We start from the raw sequence: 22637 nt of genomic DNA, 5'->3' as shown, positions 1-22637 counted from the left end.
CACTCTCTATGTCTAAATACCTACCTATGTCCATTGCAAAAAATTTCGTCGATCCGTTGCTCGTAACCGCAGGATAAACCAACAAACAAACACTTTCGCATTTATAATATGGTGGTGACTAGTGACTATACCAATTTCAACGTCTTCCACACCAGCTATAGTACTTTAAAAATGAACTTTAGCATCCAACAAAGGCAGTGGTCCGACCGTCGGCGAGAAAACGACTAACTATCAGCGATTTTCTCTCTCAGGAAACGCACAATACATGTACATTCCGTGTAAACCAAAGAGATGCATATTAGATATTAAAAGTTGATCTCTGACTGTTCACACTGCCGGCGATGACTCGCTTTACTAGTTATGTCGCTGAGCGACGAGCTTTAAAAAATAAACTCGCTCAGCGATATTCGTTCAGCGATGCTCGCGCGTTTGGACACGTGTAACGCGCGCGCAGGCGAATAGCGCGAGTAATCGCTCGTCGCACTTGCACACTCGCTTATAGCCCGGCGACAAAACTGTCGAAACTACACACTCGCTTCCCGCTGATCACCAACTCGTTTAAGTTTCTAGTTCTACTCGTTTCTCGTTCTTCGTCGGCGGTCGGACCACTCTGCCTTAAGTAGGTAAATAAATCATGAATTGTCGTGCCTTCAACCACTAATAAGTAACAATATAGTAATTAACTCACCTTGACCATTGAATTTGCTCTTCAAATATTGCTTAACAGCGGAAACCGCTACTTTTGTCCCAATCTCAGTGGGAGAAGGCAAATTAGCCATCACATGCGCTAACGTTAGAATAATCACCAACCACTTCATTTCTTACTCTACATGAAAAAGTACAAGAACAACTACTTTTATATTTAGTACACATCATACGAGTATATACACACAGTAGGTAGAAATTAGAATGCATTTACTTGATAATAAATTGGAAATTGTGTCAATAAAATGTTTCGAAGGTTCGATTGTTCAATTTGCAATTTAATATCTTTTTGTAGGGTTCCTCAAAGCAAAAGGAATCTTTATAGTTTCATACTGTCCATCTGTATGTGCGTCATAATACTACCCATCAATACCCTTATTATAAATGCAAAAGTGTGTTTGTTTGTTGGTTTATTGGTTTGTTGGTTTGTCCTTCAATCACGTCGCAACGGTGCCACCGATTGACGTGATTTTTTGCATGGGTATAGATAAAGACCTGCAGAGTGACATAGGCTACTTTTTATCCCTGAAAATCAAAGAATTCCCACGGGATTTTTAAAAACCTAATTCCACGCGGACGAAGTCGCGAGCATCAGCTAATATTATTATAAGAAAGCCTTGTCGCTCTGTATTTTAAGATCGTTTGGTTTCTCAGGTAGTTTTTCAAAAAGCTACCGTTTAAGTAATATTGATGTCTACGGAACCCTACTTTATCAGTGTTTTACACGTACTTGACCAGTAAGGAAATGTTTTCAGGTACAATTTTCTTTTTCAATTATAGGTACTGGACGCTTATTACTGTATATGAGTTGACTTACGGGGAGCTTAAGACATTCCGGTTCTCAGCCTCTTTTTAATGAGAGGTATTTGCATGATTAAGAAAATTAGGTATCTACCTACCTACTTTTATGAAGCCTATTATGATAGCGTATCTAGTGCATAACTTTAATTAAACATTTTAATTATTTGGCGTGCGCAGTTATAATGTAGGTAGGTACTTAAAAAAATAGTAAGAGGTAAACACTTAGGTAGGTAGGCACACCACAGTATTGCGCCGCCTTGAAACCATCCACACCCATAGTTAATATCTATTATTAAAAAAACTCAGTTAGTTGATCATGATGATGGTGATACGTTTGCGGCTGAAAAATTAAAAATCCTACGAAGTTATAATAGCAGACTAAATTTCTTTAATATGGAATCCTTAGAAACTCGTAGAACAAAACTCGATCTCATATTTTTATTTAAGATTTTCAACAACAAAATAGATTGTTCTTCTCTTTCAAATAGTTTTAAATTAAGGGTTCCTTCGAAATATCCTAGAAAACCTTTAAATTCTTCTTTATCTTTTCCTCAACGCTCTACAGTTATGGGTGCTAACTCGCCAATCCCGAGAATAAGTCAACTTTATAATAAGCTCAATGTGCTAGACATACATGCGGACTCACTGGTTAAATTCTGGAATTCAGTTCATATGGCATTAAGTAAATTACCATAGTAATTTGCTTAATGCCATATGAACTGCTTACCTACATTTGTTTATTAGTTTAGAGTTTATTTATGTAATTATTATTATTATTTTTTAATTAAGTAACTTATTTTAGTAGTAAAATTACCTGACACTTTATTCGCATGCGGTAATTACCTTTAATTAGCGCGTCATTTTATCTAAGAACTTTTGTATTTTTAATTTTGTGTTTGATGTAGATGATTAGCTGTTGGTGATCCTAATAAATGAAAAAAAAAACGTTTTTTTTTTTTAAAAACGTTTTTTTTTTTAATATTAAAGTTTTAAAGAGATCACTACAAGTTGACAGGTCACGGTCCAGTATCGGCTGTCAGCGTGTCCGACTGTCGGTGGCGGCGCGTCTCTGAAACCGATACGCGTCGGAGGGTGGTCGGTTATTTACAAAGATTCGGAGAAAACGATTCTGTGTTGTTGGACTTGTTGGCTGTATTGAATTACCACGGTTTGAACTTTGTATTTTGCACTTGTGTCTAGTACGCGACAGGTTGAGATGGCAACTATAAAGGTGGGGACGCTCCACATACCCGCACAGCCCCCGCGCTAACCCGGTGCGGGATAGCACGGGTGACGTGCGGGTGTGCGGGGCGTCCCCCCGCCTCATCATACCCCGATTGCCTTCTCGACCTGTTCCGCACACACAAGTAAGTACCTAGAGTACAGTACGCGGCTGAAAGTGATGAACGTCGGCCTTTAGAATGACATTTCAGGTTTGTGGAGCGTTGTCTCTGTCACTCATACCCACATGACGTTTTGTCGGTTTCAACGACCGAGACAGTGCTCTACAAATATGCTATCTCCTTCTAAAGATCGATGTTCATCACTTATGGCCGCGTACCGTAGGTAAGTATCTATTTTATGAGATGGTTTTATGCTTTGATCACGTGGATCCTTGTTATACTTAGGACTAGTGATAACGACTGAGTCAAATGATATAACTTTTACTAGAATTATTCTTTAATGTATAGGTGCAAATAACAATTACCAATTGTGGCTACTTTAATATTATTACATTAGAGTTGAGATATTCATTTTAAACTATTCCGACGACAATTCTCTAAGAGTGCTATCCAGCGAATGCTGCTTGCTTCCAAAAAAGCTCAAGTGTCAATACGTCATATTAATTTATTGTCGTCGGAGCTACTTAAGTAGTACAAAACGGAGTTACTTAGGTAAATTAGAAAACGCTACATTTAGAAATATAAATAACTTAATTAAAAATAATAATCGCTTACACTAGAAATTGTGGCTTCGGTTTTCAGGTAGATATAAAATGAATACACCAAAAACCTGCAGAACTGCTTCGCTACATTTTACAATAAAGTTTATCTTAGCACTAGGTTATGCTCGCGACTTCGTCCGCGTGGACTACACATACTTCGAACTCCTATTTTACCCCCTTAGGAGTCGAATTTTTAAAAAATCCTTCTTAGCGGATGTCTACGTCATAATCTACATGCCAAATTTCAGCCCGATCCGTCCAGTGTACATAATACATATTAATTAGTTATCAGTACAAGTATGGGTAGTATCAAGCTGTGATAGCCTAGTGGTTAGGACGTCCGCCTCCTAATCTGAAGTCGGGGGTTCGATCCCGGGCACGCACTACTAACTTTTCGAAGTTATGTGCGTTTTAAGTAACAAAATATCGCTTGCTTTAACGGGTGAAGAAATATATCATGAGAAAACCTGCATGCCTGAGAGTTTTCCATAATGTTTTCAAATGTGTGTGAAGTTCCCCGTTCGCATCGTGCTCTGTAGTGAACCGGCGATGTGTTGGTCATGATGATGATGTTGATAAGTAGCTCTAGTTTTAAATACCTAGCAATATTATGCTTACTTACTCGTAGGCCTAGTTTTTGTGGAACAAAAAATGCTTGATAATTTTCAAGCTGTTTGTAGCTTTTTGTGAAAGAAACGGAAAAAGTTGCATTTCAAAAACGAAACACGTCAAAACTGAAGTGGTGCACTTCGAATCCCGCGGGACATGTCACCAGGAATGTTGTCAAAAATAGTGTAACGGGCAACGCTGACATACCTGTGAGTTGCGACATTATTAGAGCAGCAATATCATTTTCGCTTCTTTTTAACCGACTTCAAAAAAAGGAGGAGGTTCTCAATTCGTCGGAATCTTTTTTTTTTTTTTTTTTTTTTTTTTTTTATTTTTTATGTATGTTCCCCGATTACTCGAAAACGCCTGGACCGATTTTGAAAATTCTTTTTTTGTTTGAAAGGGTATACTTCAAAGTTGGTCCCATTTCAATTTGGTGAAGATCTGATGAACATCTTCGAAGATAGATACTGGAACTCCTCAACGGATAAGAGTAAATTGCTCGCGATCAGTGTAATAGCTTAGTAAACAGTAGATTTTTAACCAGTCATAGCATAATTCCATGGGGCCACTAAAAATTGTGAAATAAAAATTTTTTACAAAAAAAATAAAAACCGACTTCGTTACACAAACACTAAAAATTGAAAAATAATTTAATTTATTACCGATTATATTATGTATACAAGAGAATATAGTTCCATAATAATATTTTTTGGGGTCGGTGCCAATGAGGTGCCATTGTGGAGTCCCATAAAAATATGAAGTCTAGACGATTCGCGCAGCTAAAGCTAATTGGCACCGGCACCAAAAAATATTATTATGGAACTATATTAACTCTTGTATACATAATATAATCGGTAATAAATTAAATTATTTTTCAATTTTTAGTGTTTGTGTAACGAAGTCGGTTTTTATTTTTTTTGTCATATTTCATGATCAGGAGGTATCATGATCAGGAGGTATCATGACAGATTTCTTCAGCAAAAGAAATCTGTCAATTCTGAAGATTTCAGAATTATACTCACATAATTCTGAAATCTGAAATCTCTTATAGAGATAAAGTGTTTACCTGTCCACTTTTACTTTCTTTTTCTCTTTATTGTAAATGTTTTTGGTACAAACAAAAAAATAAGTACATCGAAGTGGTAACCAGTCAACTGTGCCATTTACAGCTTGCTTTAATAGATATAAAACAATGGCTATAATGGCGGACAGACTGACTGACATACTGGATAAGCTATGAGGGGCGAGAGCGAGGGCCAAGGTGTTTTAAATCTCGGGATCATAAAAAGGAAGATTTTGTTAAATTTTGACCAAACTACTTAGCTTGTTGTTTATTAGTGGTAACAAACTTTACCAATTACCCTGCTGTTATCATTAACCTAACCGTCCGTATTTAGATTACTGTGTGCGGGTTTGAGACAGCCTCGAATCGTTCTACGGGAGTGGTGTGATTCAAGGAACCGCATCCTATTCTATTGTAATATTGATTGATGATGATCATCATTATAGAGACAATCATTTTCAAAACAAGAGTTTTGTGTTTGTCATCATAGTACGAGTAATTTCGACCAAGGCGCTTTTTGATGTATTGAGATTTGATGTTTCGAGATCCAACACCTCAATGTGACATGCTCTTAACGAACCCGATAAAACGATAAGCGGTGTCGTAAAAAAGTGTCAAAGTTTAACGACATTACGCACGTAAAAAGTTTAAAAGACATCCCGACTCCCGGTGCTTTTTTACGGTGGTCTGTTTTCAATTAAAATTATAGTAACGCGTTCACAAATTATAGATTTCCTGAGGAAATATTCACTATGATAAGAACACGGTTAATTTGTAGGTCGATAAAAGTTGCAGATAACTATGATTAATAGCAAACTTTTTCTACTTTGCCTTTGTTGATCTAAGTAGAGTAAAGATCTAAGTAGATTCAAGTGAGCAAAGTGCAGAAAAGTGAATATAGATTTAGTAAGTGGGTAAAAGTGAATATAGATTTAGTATGTTTTTAATTTGGTATCTTGGATTGCTCGTAAACGTGATAGTCTTGTGCTGTGTCGAGGAAATCAAAATGGCGGATTTATGCGCTTTAATGTGCACTGACTGCTGAAAAAGATAGAGTGCAAATAACAGTTGGGGTCTTTTTGAAAACTTTTTAAATTACTTAAGTACTTGTTTTGGAATTATCTAATAACAAAACAATTCTTCCATCGAAGCCTGTAGGCCGGCGCCGGCGCATGCCTCATGCTACATATTCTTCAATCTTCCGGATGTTTCCGCGTCGCGAATCGCACGACCCGTTAGCTTTAAAAACCATTAATGCAATAAAATGTCAACACCAGAGTGTTTGGCAATGGGGTGGAACAGAGATGATGAATTGTACGGGGTTTTTATGGCAATTTTTACGAACTTAACTGTAGGTCGGTGCTAATTTGTATGCCTCTAAACGCGGCTTAGGCCTAACATCCACCAAAGCGGTCTCAATTAACAATATTATTTCAGTTTTAACGATTATTGTTCTTCTTCGGACAAAGCCTTCGCATAATTATGATATTATTCATCATCATCATCAACCAATAGACGTACACTGCTGGAAATAGGTCTCTTGTAGGGGGTGGGTGTTGAAAGCTGTGATAGCCTAGTGGATAGGACGTCCACCTTCTAATCGGAGGTCGGGGGTTCGATCCCGGGCACGCACCTCTAACTTTTCGGAGGTATGTGCGCTTTAATTAATTAAATATCACTTGCTTTGACGATGAAGGAAAACATCGTGAGGAAACCTGCATGCCTGAGAGTTCTCCATAATGTTCTCAAAGGTGTGTGAAGTCTACCGCAGTCCGCACATGGCCAGCGTGGTAGACTATGGCCAAAACCCTTCTCACTCTCGCCGTGATCGTCTAGTGATTAGGACCCTACGTTGTAAGTATTATTATCAGACTAGCTAATGCCCGCGACTTCGTCCGCGTGGATTTACGTTTTTCAAAATCCCGCGGGAACTCTTTGATTTTCCGGGATAAAAAGTAGCTTATGTGTTAATCCAGGGTATAATCTATCTTCATTCCAAATTTCAGCCAAATCCGTCCAGTAGTTTTTGCGTGAAGGAGTAACAAACATAGGTATAACGAAACTGAGGGCTAAGCGTGCTTCACGAGGCATGGAAGATACGGACCAAATTTCAGATCTCCAAATTCGGCCACCTATCCAGTTATAATCTTTGAGAATTATATCAATAGCACTGCTAACATTTGCAAACATTAAAGCAAGGAATGCAAGTGCTAGAAGCATCATCATTATCAACCAATAGATGTCTACCACTGAACATCTAATAGTCACACAAGGAACCACACTACACAGTTCCTCACGCCACGGTCTTGCGCCGCGCTACCTGAGTCCAGCGGCTCGCTGCGATTCATTTGACCTCCACTCTATCCACCTATCTACCTAGTGCTAAAATAGATTGCTTGAATATAGTGTGAATAAAATTGATTGATCTATAAATTAATAAGAGCCACATAACAATACAAAATGGTCCATTTAACTACATCTCAACTCATCCGTTTAAAAGTACCCCGTAACAATTAAGTTCAGTCACAGAGCAATTAAATATTTTATTTAAATTCGGTATGCCGTTAAAATAAACCCTTAATTAATCGTTGGGACGAAGCGTTGCGTGGAGGCGACGTGACTGATGGTTGTATTGAGTTGCGGTAATTGTGGTGCGCGCGCGCAGGTACTGTGACCATAAGGGCATGCGCAGACGAGGGACCTTGTCCGCGGAGAACAAAAATCCTCGAAGCTTAGATAAAATGCCCGCCGAGAACTTGCCACGGACTCAACGCACATGGTGTGCGATCATTAATAATAATTGTTCGCCGAAAGCGATCACTCTCGAGCGCTCAGTGCACTTAGTATAAGATTTTACGTCTCACCAACGTTGTTAGAATTCGAGAGTCGAAACACAATAACGTCAAAGTATTGAAGTCAAAAATTCAATGCCAATGATTTATAATTTCGCAACGTTACCGCTTGGAGCCCTGGCTGTAGATGTGTAGACAGACTTAAGCTTTAAAACAAGGCAGTTAAGATCCAGTTTACTATAACGCGGAAGGTGTCTCTACACTCGAATACTATCAACGTTTGTGAGACATAAAATCTCGTACGGCGCGGACTAAAACGCGCCTTCTAACTTTCGCCTTCTTTTTTTTTCGGGGACTCCTCGATGAGGACTCCCCCGATACTTTTGTGCGGTCCGGTCGGTCTGTCGAATGTCGATGCCCGATGATTTGGGGGACTTTTTGTACGGGGTAGTTATAGTCTCTAATTATTCGATGCAGTTATAAGCCATCTATTTTGACCGACAAAACGTATTCAAGAACTGTCACTCCTCTATGTAGGCCTTTTTATTATTCGAGTGTGATTGGTCTATTTGTCTTGATTTTTTAATTTAATTTTACGTGTAAGTAAGGACCCATTAATAATTCTTCGATTCAACATCCGACTGTCCATTAATCCAAGTTTCTATTAGATGTTGGATTGATGACCAACAATCAGGCTCAGTCTTCAATAGTGCACTATAAGCCGTGCAGACTGCAGACTACAGTCTGCAAAGCCGTGCAGATTTCTTTCGTGTGATTATGATAGATTTTTTTTATATCATAAAGTGCTGAGAACTGTACTTTACTATCATTACAATCTAGCCTATGAGAAAGGCTAATGAGTAATATTATATTAACCTAAACTTATAAACGTACTTATACCTAAGAATCGGTCCATTGACTTATAGTTATGAGTCAATTATTAGAAGACACTTTGTTCTTGTGTTCTTTAAATTGCACTAGCACTACACTTTCACTATAACTACACTAGCTCAAAAGGCTTAGTCCTTTTATGATAGAATATAGGTATTATACTTTGCTGTCGTTGGAATTAAGAAGATTACTCTACGGAAAGTTTGCTTATAGGTACCTACTTTGAATTTTGTAATAGATAACAAAAGTTTCTTGTGTTTATTAATAGATAAGTATACTTTTTTTTGGCTTGTTATGGATGAAAAAGGTTCTTGACCATGAAAATCAAGCATCGCGGTCACCCTACCGGATGATATTTTGACAAATGACCACGTTCACGCATTATTGGGCCTACATCCCACATCCAAGCGTACGAGATGAACATGTAAACGCTAATATAGACCACCGTGGCGAAAATATTGTGATTTAGTGTAAACGGTGCTTTATGATTTATTGCCTAGAACTTTAGAAGTATGTCTCTGAAAAATAAAGTAGGTACCTAATCGAAAAGAGTAGGAACTTAGAGTACCTACCTACTTACCTACGAAATACATGATCGGTCGTGTGTGATATTAATTTGTGTGACAAACTTCTGGGTACTTCGTGAAAGAAATGACTTTAATATTCGATAAAACACATTTTTTATTCAAAAGAATAAAAAACATAAAAAACGCCTTTTCTGATTATTTATCCTAGATCATTTCAGTTAAAGGGATCTACTACCTACAACTGAATTGAAAGTTTTGATGACGGCACAGTTTTATACTATCGCGACTAAAAAAAGAGTAGATAATAGTCTAGCGCTTGGCTGTAATCAGACCTTTTTTATTTATTCAGATACAAGTTAGCCCTTGACTGCAATCTCACCTGGTGGTAAGTGACGATGCAGTCTAAGATGGAAACGGCCGAAGCCTCCCACCAGACCAGACCAGAAATTTAGAAAATATAAAATTTCAAATCCCTGCCAGGAATCGAACCCGGGACCTCCCACTAATAAGACCACTGCGCCAGGGAGGACGTCAAAACCTGCTGGCAAGCAGGATGCATATGGAGCGCGTTTCCTTTAATTTGTCTATTCACTCTTGACTTGAAGATGCTTATAGTAAAAGTGGAGTGGAAAACTGGAAACGTCACACCTTGTGCTTAAATACCTTGGTATTTGACAGCTGTCGGTTCAGGATCAAACTGAGACTTGACAGCTTACTCACTCTAGTCAACTCTGCTGTAGAGCCAAGGTCGATCAAAATTGCCAAATCTTATACTCTTACTCGAATCTAAGTAGGTACCTAACATAGATTTTATTTTTAGATCATTATTCATAATGAACGCTTTAATGTCTATCCATCTCTTATTATGAAAGTACAAGACAAGATTAGTACTGTCTCGTTACGCGCCCGCGCAAACGAACCCAGAGTCGGGCCCAGCGTCGCCGACAACTGTCACCCCCAATTATGGCCGCCATGACACTTTAGCGCGCTTGCTTTTTGAATATAGAACGATGGAATTTTAGTGTCTATTTTTAACCGACTACAAAAATGGAGGAGGTTCTCAATTCGTCGGAATCTTTTTTAACCGACTTCAAAAAAGATGGAGGTTCTCAATTCGTCGGAATCTTTGTTTTAATTTTTAATGTATGTTTCCCGATTACTCAAAGACGCCTGCACCAATTTAGAGAATTTTTTTTTTGTTAGAAAGGCTAGTCTAAATCTATAAAAGGAAAAGGTGACTGACTGACTGACTGGTCATTCAGTGAGTCAGGACTTTTCGTTTTGCTTTTTGTAAGTACATTTAGGTATAGTACGTACATGCATTGTTATTTTTCTTCAATATAAGTGCCTACCTTTTTAACAACTTACCTATCCAATTTTACTATCTAAAGTAAAAATAATTTTAGTGACTAAAAATACATCAACTGTATTAAGTTCCATATTAATTAAATCGAATTGGTATAATTTTGTAAGATTTCCGTCGTGTTGCATTCCCGTGTGCCAAGCCGGGAATAGAACGGAGACCCGTCGCATCGAATTAGTGTAAAACCTCGAAAAACGACTGTACGCGCCGACGACTGGCAGACGCTACACTGCGGTAACATTAAATTTCACCATCAGTGAGCTTAGTATGAGATTTTACATCTCATAAGTACTAAGCAGCGTCACAGTTCACGACAGTAATAATTATGAAGCCTGTAACAAAAGCTTGAGGCTTTATCTACACTGGCAGACAATCAATGTAGGCTAAGAAACGACTAGACAGGAGACATGGTCATTGGGCCGTCGTCGTAGTAGCACTACTCATGTGGTGCTAGCGTGACCAGAGTAGAGTGAGGGAACTCTTGGTTTGTCCTGAATCGACGATAATATTAGGTATGTCAAATATTAGGTTATGGTGTCATAAAATCATAGGAAAATAAAGCTACATTGGGACTACTTAGTCAAACGTACTAACCTCGACGTTTTGTTAGAAGTTCCAACTGTTGCGAACTGAGGTAGCGTGACAACATCGTGACAAAGAGTTTTCAACTATACTTAGTACTATATCTTAGTACCTACTTAGTTTTTAATCTTTGATTTCACTTCACCACTGTTGTAGAGCCAAAAAGAGATTGCGTTTTTGACGTTTCGTTCTCAGATATCAAAGTAATGTGTGCAAGAGAGCACACAATTAACTACTTATTATTTTGTATTTAACTGAAAGATGTCAAAAACGCAATCTCTCATTGGCCGTATTAAAGTGCTCAAATATATTGTAGGTAATTGACAGATGTCGATTCAGGATCAAACCGAAAGCTCCTTCACTCCATTTCACTCTGCCAGCGTTGATAGAGTTCAAGAGTCGAAGCACTATTCAGCGTTCACAAGCACAAGTTTGTCTATACACTTACAATCAGCGTGCAGCGTTCCAAACGGAAACTTGCAAAATTAAAATCGTTGCCGTACTGAGAATATCAGAAAACCTTTTTCCCATACTTTTATCTGTAGAGACATGGACTTTGCGTCTAGTTGAGATGTAGAAGATTCATGCTCTGGAGATGTAGACTTTAAACCACGGAATTTCAGGTCCATTTTAGTGTGACGTTATTGTGTATCGACGCACGAACTCTACCAACGTCAACGTGAGATGTAAAATCTTATACTAAGCACACAGATAATTATAATAAATCGTTGAATTACAAGCAGATGAAATTGATGAAAATGCCATAAAAAAGTTTTTGAAGGGTACTTAGATCTAGGTAAAGATTCTTTAGGCGCGGTTTTTGAGAGTACTTAGTTAGGCTCAGTCCTTTATTTGGACGGAAGTAACGCGAATATTACTTCCGTCTGTAAAAAGCCCGACAAACAGAACAGCTTTTTTAAAGCAGCCATCTTTTACCTACCAATGTGTTTAAAGGTGCGAAGTAAGTAGTTAGTGCCATAGATTAAAACTTGAAAGTTCTATTTATTACATAGATAAGTAGGTAGATACTCCGACTCATTTACAGAACTACCTACTGAATTCTAATACGACTTAAGGTTCGTACGCACCTGAGCGGCGCGGCGCGGCGCTTCAGTCCGACTGCAGAACGAGTCACCTCAGGCCGCTCGACGGTGCCTACCGCACTACAACTTCAGTACGCGGCACCTCGCGTCACTTGCGCGTCACTTTTATACCCGTTCGCGTACGAGCAACAACGTCGCAAGATGAGCGACAGTGAAGAGGATTTGATTATTATTTCTTTGTTGTGCAGAAGAAGAACGAATTATCGAAGAGAAAAAACCGGCCAAGTGCGAGTCAGGCTCGCGCATTGAGGGTTCCGTACTACAGTCGTATTTTTTCGACATTTTGCACGATAATTCAAAAAATATGATGCATAAAAATAAATAAAAATCTGTTTTAGAATGTACAGGTGAAGACCTTTCATATGATACCCCACTTGGTATAGTCACTCACTTCGAAAGTTGAAAATACTAATTATTAGTTCATGACCACAATTTAATTTTTTTTGTGTGATCTAACCCTAAATTCACGGTTTTCAGATTTTTCCCCAAATGTCAGCAATAAGATCTACCTACCTGCCAAATTTCATGATTCTAGGTCAACGGGAAGTACCCTGTAGGTTTCTTGACAGACGGACAGACAGACAGACAGACAGACAGACAACAAAGTGATCCTATAAGAGTTCCGTTTTTCCTTTTGAGGTACGGAACCCTAAAATAGGGGTTCGAGATTTGTGTAGTCCACGCGGACGACGTCGCGGGCATAAGCTAGTATAATATAAACACAAGTACAACAATAGGTAGGCATATTTCCGAAACTATTAATTCTACCTAGATGAAGTAGGTAGGTATAATATGTACATAATATATTATAGTTATTTAATCAGGATTATTTTTACCATTGATGTTTTCTCATAACGCTCGGAGAGACATTTATACATTTAGACACTGGGAAGGGGGGAAGCCGACATCCTAGGGGTTGGGACCTTTGAGGATATACTTCTAAGCGCATGAGGAACACGTCATGTGCCAAAAATTAAACCTACGTTATTTATTTTGAGGTCTATCTTGCCGATTCTTGCCTGTACTTTAAATACCTAACAAGATGCGCGTGTATCTTATTCGAGCGACGTACGCATACTGAAGCGCCGCGCCGCGCCGCTGGGTATGTCGCACTAGCGTCACTGCACTGCGCGTCGCTTCGCTGCGCTTCAAAATATTCTCTCCAGATGTGACGCGCGGCAACGCGCGGTGAAGCGTGGTGAAGCGCTGTGCAGCGCCGCTCTAGTGCGATATGCGCCATACAAAATGATAGAAATGATATTTTGAAGCTCTGTGCCGCGACGTGCAGCTCGCTGAAGCGCCGCGCCGCGCCGCTCAGGTGCGTACAAACCTTTAAAGGTTCGTACGCACCTGAGCGGCGCGGCGCGGCGCTTCAGTCCGACTGCAGAACGCTTCACCTCAGGCCGCTCGACGGTGCCTACCGCACTACAACTTCAGTACGCGGCAGCTCGCGTCACTTGCGCGTCACTTTTACACCCGTTCGCGTACGAGCAACAACGTCGCAAGATGAGCGACAGTGAAGAGGATTTGATTATTATTTCTTTGTTGTGCAGAAGAAGAACGAATTATCGAAGAGAAAAAACCGGCCAAGTGCGAGTCAGGCTCGCGCAATGAGGGTTCCGTACTACATTCGTATGATTTCGATAATTCAAAAACTATGATGCATAAAAATAAATAAAAATCTGTTTTAGAATGTACAGGTGAAGACCTTTCATATGATACCCCACTTGGTATAGTCACTCACTTCGAAAGTTGAAAATACTAATTATTAGTTCATGACCACAATTTAATTTTTTTTGTGTGATCTAACCCTAAATTCACGGTTTTCAGATTTTTCCCCAAATGTCAGCTATAAGATCTACCTACCTGCCAAATTTCATGACTCTAGGTCAACGGGAAGTACCCTGTAGGTTTCTTGACAGACAGACGGACAGACAGACAGACAGACAGACAGACAGACAGACAGACAGACAGACAGACAGACAACAAAGTGATCCTATAAGAGTTCCGTTTTTCCTTTTGAGGTACGGAACCCTAAAAAAGAAGAAGAAATGGATTGCTGACATACCAAAGTCACGCTATCAAGAAGGATATCACATTTTGTTTCCTCGCCTTCTTAATGACTCTGTACCATTTCACATTTACTTCAGAATGTCGAAGACAAAATTCTTTATGCTATTGACTAATAGTTTTTGTGGAAATTACATTAGAAACAATAGGTATACCACACAGGTCGGTAATATAATCCTACAAGAAACCTATGTCCAGCAGTGGACATATCTATTGGTTGATGATGATGATGATGATGATAGTTTTTATGGAAATTATAAAAAAATATTTATGCATATCCATACTTATATTATTATCAACGCAAAAGTGTATTTGTCTGTCTATCTACTAGCTTTTGACGGCTCAACAGCTTAACCGAATTTGATGAAATTTGTTACAAAGTTGAATTACATCCCGGGGAAGGACAGGCTACTTTTTATCCTGGAAAATGAAAGAATTTCCACAGGATTGTTAAAGGCCCATTTATATGAAGTTTGGACCAGAGGTAGCTTGCATTCCGGGAATTGACAGAGGTAGGCAACTTTTTATCCCGGAAAATCAAAGAGTTCACACGGGATTAAAAATCTAAAAAAAAATGCAACTAGATGATGCCTGCGACTTCGTCCGCGTGGATTTAGATTTTTCTATAGGTGAGCACATTTCCGGGAATCACCTACTAGTACCTATATACCTGAGATAGATTATACCCTGTAGGATAAAAGTAGCCTATGTGTACCTACACATAGGCTAGTTTTATCCCGAAAATCAAAAAGTTTCCACGGGATTTTTAAAAAACCTACATCTACGCGAACGAAGTTGCGGGCATCAGCTAGTCCCTTAGGTTCTGTGGAAATTACATTAGAAAAAGCATTTTCGCAAAATGTCTTTGTTTTATGTGCAATAGAATATATAAAATAGGCAGGTAAACACAGGTACATATTATATCTAAATACCTATATAAAAGAAAAAGGTGACTGACTGACTGATCTATCAACGCACAGCTCAAACTACTTGACGGATCGGGCTGAAATTTGGCATGCTGGCTAGCTAACTAGCTAATATGACGTAGACATCCGCTAAAAAGGGATTTATGAAAATTCAACCCCTAAGGGGGTAAAATAGGGGTTCGAGATTTGTGTAGTCCACGCGGACGACGTCGCGGGCATAAGCTAGTATAATATAAACACAAGTACAACAATAGGTAGGCATATTTCCGAAACTATTAATTCTACCTAGATGAAGTAGGTAGGTATAATATTATGTACATAATATATTATAGTTATTTAATCAGGATTATTTTTACCATTGATGTTTTCTCATAACGCTCGGAGAGACATTTATACATTTAGACACTGGGAAGGGGGGAAGCCGACTTCCTAGGGGTTGGGACCTTTGAGGATATACTTCTAAGAGCATGAGGAACACGTCATGTGTCAAAAATTAAACCTACGTTATTTATTTTGAGGTCTATCTTGCCGATTCTTGCCTGTACTTTAAATACCTAACAAGATGCGCGTGTATCTTATTCGAGCGACGTACGCATACTGAAGCGCCGCGCCGCGCCGCTGGGTATGTCGCACTAGCGTCACTGCACTGCGCGTCGCTTCGGTGCGCTTCAAAATATTCTCTCCAGCCGTGCCGCGCGGCAACGCGCGGTGAAGCGCCGCGCCGCGCCGCTCTAGTGCGATATGCGCCATACAAAATGATAGAAATGATATTTTGAAGCTCTGTGCCGCGACGTGAAGCTCACTGAAGCGCCGCGCCGCGCCGCTTAGGTGCGTACGAACCTTAAGTATTATTTATTTTTCTATTTGTACCTACTTAAGTTTTTATGATTTTTAATGTGGCTTGATAAATAAAAGTTATAATGACAAAACATCTACTTAGCTGTCTTTTATTCCAGAATCCTAATCCATGCTAGGTACAGCAGCTACTTATTAGGGTTCCGTACCTCAAAAGGAATAACGGAACTCTTATAGGATCACTTTGTTGTCTGCCTGTCTGTCTGTCAAGAAACCTACAGGGTACTTCCCGTTGACCTAGAATTTAGGGTTAGATCACACAAAAAAAAATTAAATTGTGGTCATGAACTAATAATTAGTATTTTCATTTTCAATATTCGAAGTAAGATAATTATATCAAAAGTGGGGTATCATAATATGAAAGGGCTTTACCTGTGCATTCTAAAACAGATTTTTATTTATTTTAATAATGCATCATAGTTTTTTAATTATCGTGCAAAATGTCGAAAAAATACGACTGTAGTACGGAACCCTCAGTGTGCGAGCCTGACTCGCACTTGGCCGGTTTATTTTTCTAATCTTAATTTTCATGGGACTTTTGCCCGACACGGACACGTCAGGCAGCCCCATAAACGTAATATTAAATGCAAACTGCCTACCTATTCACTTGATTTTCGTGATTTGGTACAGAATCAGATACGCTTCGATATAATGTTTTCCCTCATTGTTCATTTTCTCCCTTATATCTAATTTTACGGCTATAAAAACAATATTTTCACATCCGTAGCGTACCTCAAACACATAAACTTTTCAAAACCAATTACGTAAACGGTTTATGTTAATTTTCTTAGCTATAAATAATACGACTAGACGTGTCAATTATCGTGTCTCAAAATTGTTTCCCGCTCAATTCTTTTTTTTTAAACTGGGCTGGCAAAGGGAAGACACGCCTGTATTCTTAACAAAATGTATCAGTGAAACTCCCATTCATCCCAATTCGTTCCGAAACAGATTCAACCTGTAATAAAATTAAGGTTTACTTTTCAATAGTTCAATTCGAATTTTATAATCATTATGTTGTTAATGAAATTTATACTTTATTTGAATAGAAATAAACTTGAGATTGAATTTATCATTTCAAAAGTGGGAGTATTCTTTCAGGGTTGTTTACACGGCGTTTTTTCGCACCACACACATGTCGTTTTCGGGATCGTGTAACGAAGGAGCCAGATCACAGTAGAAACTCCATTAGTTCGCACATTAGACCGAGTTAGTTGAATTATTTAATTATAGTAATTCAATAAGGTGGTGAATTAATAACAATTATTACATGTATTTCGATTGGAGTTGAACTGGACATCGGCGTTTATTTGAATCGATAGTGACATTGCTTTTGATATGTAGGGAAGTTTTAAATGCAATATTTTAATGTACAAAAAATGCTAAGAAAAGAGTGATGATAGTACAATTACTTCAATTATTAAATGGATCAATGTAAAGGTAAGTTTCCTTGTATTATTTTTTTATCTTACGTAATCTATCACTACTAATCCATACTATAATACGTACCTACTAGCTGATGCCAGCGACCTCGTCCGCGTGGAATTAGGTTTTTTAAAAATCCCGTGGGAATTCTTTGATTTTCCGGGATAAAAAGTAGCCTATGTCACTCTCCCTGGTCTTTATGCAAAAAATCACGTCAATCCGTTGCACCGTTGCGACGTGATTGAAGGCCAAACCAACAAACAAACACACTTTCACATTTTATAATAAGGGTTACTACCCTGATTATAAAGAAGTATGTATAAAGTTTGTAAGTTTGTTTGTAGGAAGTAATCTCTGGAACTAGGTACTGAACCGATTTTGAAAATTCTTTCACCAGTAGAAAGCTACATTATACGTACCTAAGTCACATAGGCTATATTTTATTTTCAAAAAATAAATAGAGATCCCTACGAAAATTGTAATAAGCTACCCGTGCGAAGCTGGGGCGGGTCGCTAGTAGTATCTAATCTAGTAATGGCGGCCAGTAGAAAGTGGCCTAACAGCAGGTAGGTACCTACCACTTACCAGACTGAAAGTTCTAACACTTCTAGGGATCTTCAAGGCAAGGCAATTGCGCTCCATCTTAGGCTGCATCATCACTTGCCACCAGCCACCAGGTCTGATTGCAGCCAAGCGCTAGTCTTAATTCGATCCCAGTCACGAAACTATATCATTTGCTTCAGTGGCGAATGAAAACATCGTGATAAAATCTGTAGACTATGCCTGACAGTTCTCCTTTATGTTCTCAAGGGACTATAGCCAAATCCTTCTCATCTGAGAGGAAACCCGTGCTCAGTGCAGAGGTGAGCCGATGCGACGATTAGTTGATCATGATGATGATGAACGCAGAACTCTGAAATAAGAAATCAGTATGTATAACTCTGGTAGTGGAATTGATGCCTAAAAAGGTGGTTGAAGTTTAAATTTGAGTAGGAGCCTTGGATCTTTCTTCTAGATGAGCTGCTTAGTATAAGATTTTACACCTCACCAACGTTGATAGAATTCGACCGTCGAAACAAAATAACGTTTTTTTTTTGAAACCTACTTTCAAAACCTCTACAAAGTAAAAAATAACTTTTGTTTCCACACGTGTATGTATCTTGAAGTCGGGCGAGCTAGGTACACGCTTTGATTTCTAGTTTATTTTATTTATGCTCGCATGACATAATGCCCAATGCGGATTGATAGACTTCTCACACCTTTGAGAACATGAAGAATTCTCAGGCATGCAGGTTTCCTCATCGATGTTTTCCTTCACCTTTTAAGCAAGTGATTTTTAATTATTTTTAAAACGCACATTAACTCCGAAAAGTTAGAGGTGCATGCCCGGGATCGATCCCCCGACCTCCCGAAAAGAAGGCGAACGTAGGCTACTAGGCTCTCACCGCTTCATTTTTCTTTAACGCTGAAGTATTTCGACGCTCGAATACTATCAACGTTGTGAAGATGTAAAATCTACTAAGCCTACTAACGGCTAAATCAATAGCACGTGTGACGTGTATGTAACTGATATTGTTGCGTGAATATCCGCAATACAATGGTACACACACGCCGTCTGCTGAACCGTATATAATATAATCTAACACGCTGAAATGCCTGAAACTGAAGTGATTCTTTGTCTTAGACCAGCCATACACGGACAGCTTGAAGCAGTCAGGATGGACTGCTTCAAGCTGCGACTGCGTATTGAACTACAGACTTCTACGTACGTACATACACGAACCGCTCAAGCAGTTGCAACTGCTTCGGGCGCTTGGGCGGTCAAGCAGTCGCCAGGCATACACTGACTGCTCGAGCTGTCGACCGCTCTCGTGCAGTTACCTCCGCCCGCGCTCCTCATTCCACGTCGCGTACGCTTCCCGCCCGTATTGAAATTGCTTGAAGCTGCCATCGAGCAGTTAACCTAACTGCTCGATGGCAGCTTCAAGCTGTTGACTCTGACTGCAAGAGCGGTCCGTGAATGTTGATCACTGGCTAACCGCTCGAGCAGTCCGTGTATGGCCGGCCTTATTTCTTCTTTTCTTCTCTATGGCTCTAGTACTGCGGTTTTGTAGTCCGCAATAATCCCGCCAATGTCAATTCAATCGAGAAAACAACGTTGTAATTTGGTTCTTGAATTCCTTTTATGAGAGACTTTGCTTTCTATCCTTCGTTAGACCTAGACATCACAAGGCCAACACAAGTTGTTAGTTTTTACATTGGACAATTCCCCAATGCCGAGGATCGTAGTCTTTATCACAGATCATCTTCTTCATGATGTTATGCAATTTTGATCTGTCCTGTCTACGAGGACAGCTGTGTATCGAGTGTGGTGTTGATTTGATCGGACCAACATACAGAACTACATAGGTCTACGCCCTCTTACCATTTTCCCTTCACTTTGCACGTTACCAACTATAGTCCGCGACAGGTTGAGATGACAAACAGGGTATGAGGCGGGAGGACGTCCTGCACATCCTCACCGTATCGGGGGCTGTGCGGAGTGTTCCCTCCCCTAGGTACCTACTCCTCAAAGTTTCCGGAGATTCTTCCGGCAATGTGCCTTAAATATATCAAGGTTCTTGTACATGATATGCAACTAATGAACCAATGACAAAAGTGTTCAATTGTTACAGAAGGAATAAATGGGAAAGACTCTATAACTAAGAACTACGAAGCAAAGGGCCAAGCGCAAGCCACCTTCAACTTAAACGCTTCAAACTATCCAGAAAACAATCACAATCTATACCAAATGATTAAATGCCACGAAGACAGTCTGTTAAGACTCCACCACCTCACAGCAGGACGACAAATTAGCACTAACTACGACACAAGTTACCAAAACGACCTTGCATGGTATCCCAAAGATTTCCAAAGACAATACATTAAGCCTGTAGATTATTTAGCGTATGAGGACATGAGGCGAAAATTTGATGAAGCCAAAGGTCTGAAAGAGAAGGAAGTTCGAAAAGAGTCAGAAGAAGAAAAGGATGGAAAAGCGGATGAAAGAAAGAAACCTAGAAGAAATAGAACAACATTCACTAGTCAACAATTGGCTGCGTTGGAAAAAGTGTTTGAAAAGACGCACTATCCCGATGCGTTTGTGAGAGAAGATTTGGCGTCGAGAGTCAATTTGACTGAAGCTAGAGTACAGGTAAATATAACTTATTTTACTTGAAGCTTGTTATTACCTACATATTATTACAGAGGTTCGACGAATCCGCTTTGACAGAGCAATCGTGTGGTACGGGAGGGATGAGGGAGCGACCCGAGCCGGCCCCGGTAAATCCGGGACCTATATTGAAAGGGTGTTCGTCATTTACCACGAGGTCAAAGCCGTCCGGACTATATTGTCTCTCCATATACTGTTGAATTCTACGTAGGTACCTATTAAACAAAATATAGGTACTACCTAAGTAGGTAGTTCAATTAGAACACGAGGCGCATACTATACAAAAACTGATTTTTGAGCTGTGGGCCAGTGTATTTGATTGTTATTCTATGACTGGACAAAGCACCCCGTTGAAACTTCTTGTTTTGCGATCATTGTTAGTGCACAGTGCACACATTTTTTTTTTTTTTTTAAATTCAGATACAAGTTAGCCCTTGACTGCAATCTCACCTGGTGGTAAGTGATGATGCAGTCTAAGATGATAGCGGGCTAACCTGGAAGGGGTATGGCAGTTTTTATTAAACCCATACCCCTTTGGTTTCTACACGGCATCGTACCGGAACGCTAAATCGCTTGGCGGCACGGCTTTGCCGGTAGGGTGGTAACTAGCCACGGCCGAAGCCTCCCACCAGACCAGACCAGAAATTTAGAAATTATAAAATTCCAAACCCCTGCCAGGAATCGAACCCGGGACCTCCCACTATTAAGACCACAGCGCTCACCACTGCGCCAGGGAGGTCGTCAAATTACACCATTGACATTACGCAAATACCACCAGGGCTTTGCAGGCAGGGCTTGGCATAGGGGTCCAACTTAACATTTTGTTCAATACGTATCTGTTGCAAATAGTCGAGATAGGTACCTTTAAAACCTAAATACATACGATCATCCCGAACCCCGAGTTTAAAAAAAATATACCTAAGCATAAGTAATAAGTAATTTTCTTTCAGGTTTGGTTTCAAAACAGGCGTGCCAAATTCCGAAGAAATGAAAGGTCGGCATTATCCTCACACAGAACATCAACTAGCCAGAGTTCACCAGAACCAGTGCCAGTTCCTATTGGTATTCCTCAATCAGTAGACCCTCGGCAAGAGTACAACCGAAACCCAAAGGAACCGTGGTTACACCACTTCCAAACAAACAACCTGAACTTCAACCTCGGGTTACCGATAGGTAATTCAGGATTGTACCAAAACGATTATACGTTAATGATGCAAAATGTAGGGAATAGGCAGTATGTGCCAAACTCGAACGCGCTAATGGGACAAAATGTGCCAAATTATGGAACCTCTACTGATAATGGCTATGGATCGTGTGCTTTATTAGGCAGTTACAGTGGAACTCTGCAACCAGCACATCACAGCTCCTATAATTTGAATTTGAGACTTAGGCCCCATGATTTCAGTATAAACAATATAACTTTATAAAATGATTTCCACTGAAAACAGGAATACAAAAAAATATTTTATTTTATTATTCTTTTATTTAATTTCTACAACCCTATCCCCTTTACCTAGGTACCTACAACAGTAGATGCCTACCATTGATGTTGGAATCCCATGGATGCCTACCGACATAGAAGTTCAAAAAAAATTGAATCCTTAAATTATTTTAATCTTTTTCGCTAGTAGTACTTGGAAGGTACCCCATAAAGATCGTTGGATGTATTAGGGTTCTGTAATATACTTATAAGGAACCTTTATACTTTATATGCTATTATTTCTATTGAACCGTCGACTTAAATTTATAAAGTTACCCGTGACCAC

General features: G+C 39.4%; 2 protein-coding genes across 8 annotated transcripts in view; one reads left to right on the top strand and one right to left on the bottom strand.

Moving 5' to 3' along the window:
• The window catches only part of LOC117996821 (seminal metalloprotease 1-like), a 29093-nt gene that overhangs the window by 4361 nt on the left and 2095 nt on the right, over positions 1 to 22637 (bottom strand). The window contains exon 1 of one of the 4 annotated variants that reach the window (XM_069498043.1): positions 12370 to 12817. The exons of 2 other annotated variants lie outside the window; for them this stretch is intronic. Coding sequence is in view for 1 of the 2 variants with exons in the window: in XM_069498042.1 (XP_069354143.1) it covers positions 689 to 818 (130 nt within the window). In the remaining variant the exon portion in view is untranslated. Of the gene's footprint in view, positions 1 to 688; positions 1418 to 12369; positions 12818 to 22637 lie in introns of those variants that run through there. One more of the 4 variants, XM_069498042.1, reaches the window with a different exon arrangement.
• On the top strand, positions 516 to 22298 carry LOC117996964 (paired mesoderm homeobox protein 1-like). 4 transcript variants are annotated; one of them, XM_069498039.1, is made up of 3 exons: positions 516 to 623; positions 20336 to 20853; positions 21822 to 22298. In XM_069498039.1, exons 2-3 carry the CDS (start codon positions 20452 to 20454, stop codon positions 22296 to 22298), a joined length of 879 nt encoding a protein of 292 aa, XP_069354140.1. In that variant the 5' UTR covers positions 516 to 623; positions 20336 to 20451. The 4 variants fall into 4 exon arrangements, with proteins under 4 accessions (XP_069354140.1, XP_034841004.1, XP_069354139.1 ...); XM_034985113.2 differs by lacking the exon at positions 516 to 623 and adding an exon at positions 17397 to 17575; XM_069498038.1 differs by lacking the exon at positions 516 to 623 and adding an exon at positions 17397 to 17675 and having other exon boundaries at positions 20339 to 20853.

The sequence above is a fragment of the Maniola hyperantus genome, chromosome 4 (genome assembly GCF_902806685.2).
Source record: "Maniola hyperantus chromosome 4, iAphHyp1.2, whole genome shotgun sequence".
NCBI lineage: Eukaryota > Metazoa > Arthropoda > Insecta > Lepidoptera > Nymphalidae > Maniola > Maniola hyperantus.
Note: the sequence above shows the minus strand (reverse complement) of the source record. Positions and strands in the feature narration are given on the sequence as shown.

Bases quoted from the DNA above. Each gene is read 5' to 3' on its own strand.
- LOC117996964 (XM_034985112.2), top strand. The intron at 20,854-21,821 runs GTAAATATAACT...ATTTTCTTTCAG, and splicing joins TGACTGAAGCTAGAGTACAG to GTTTGGTTTCAAAACAGGCG.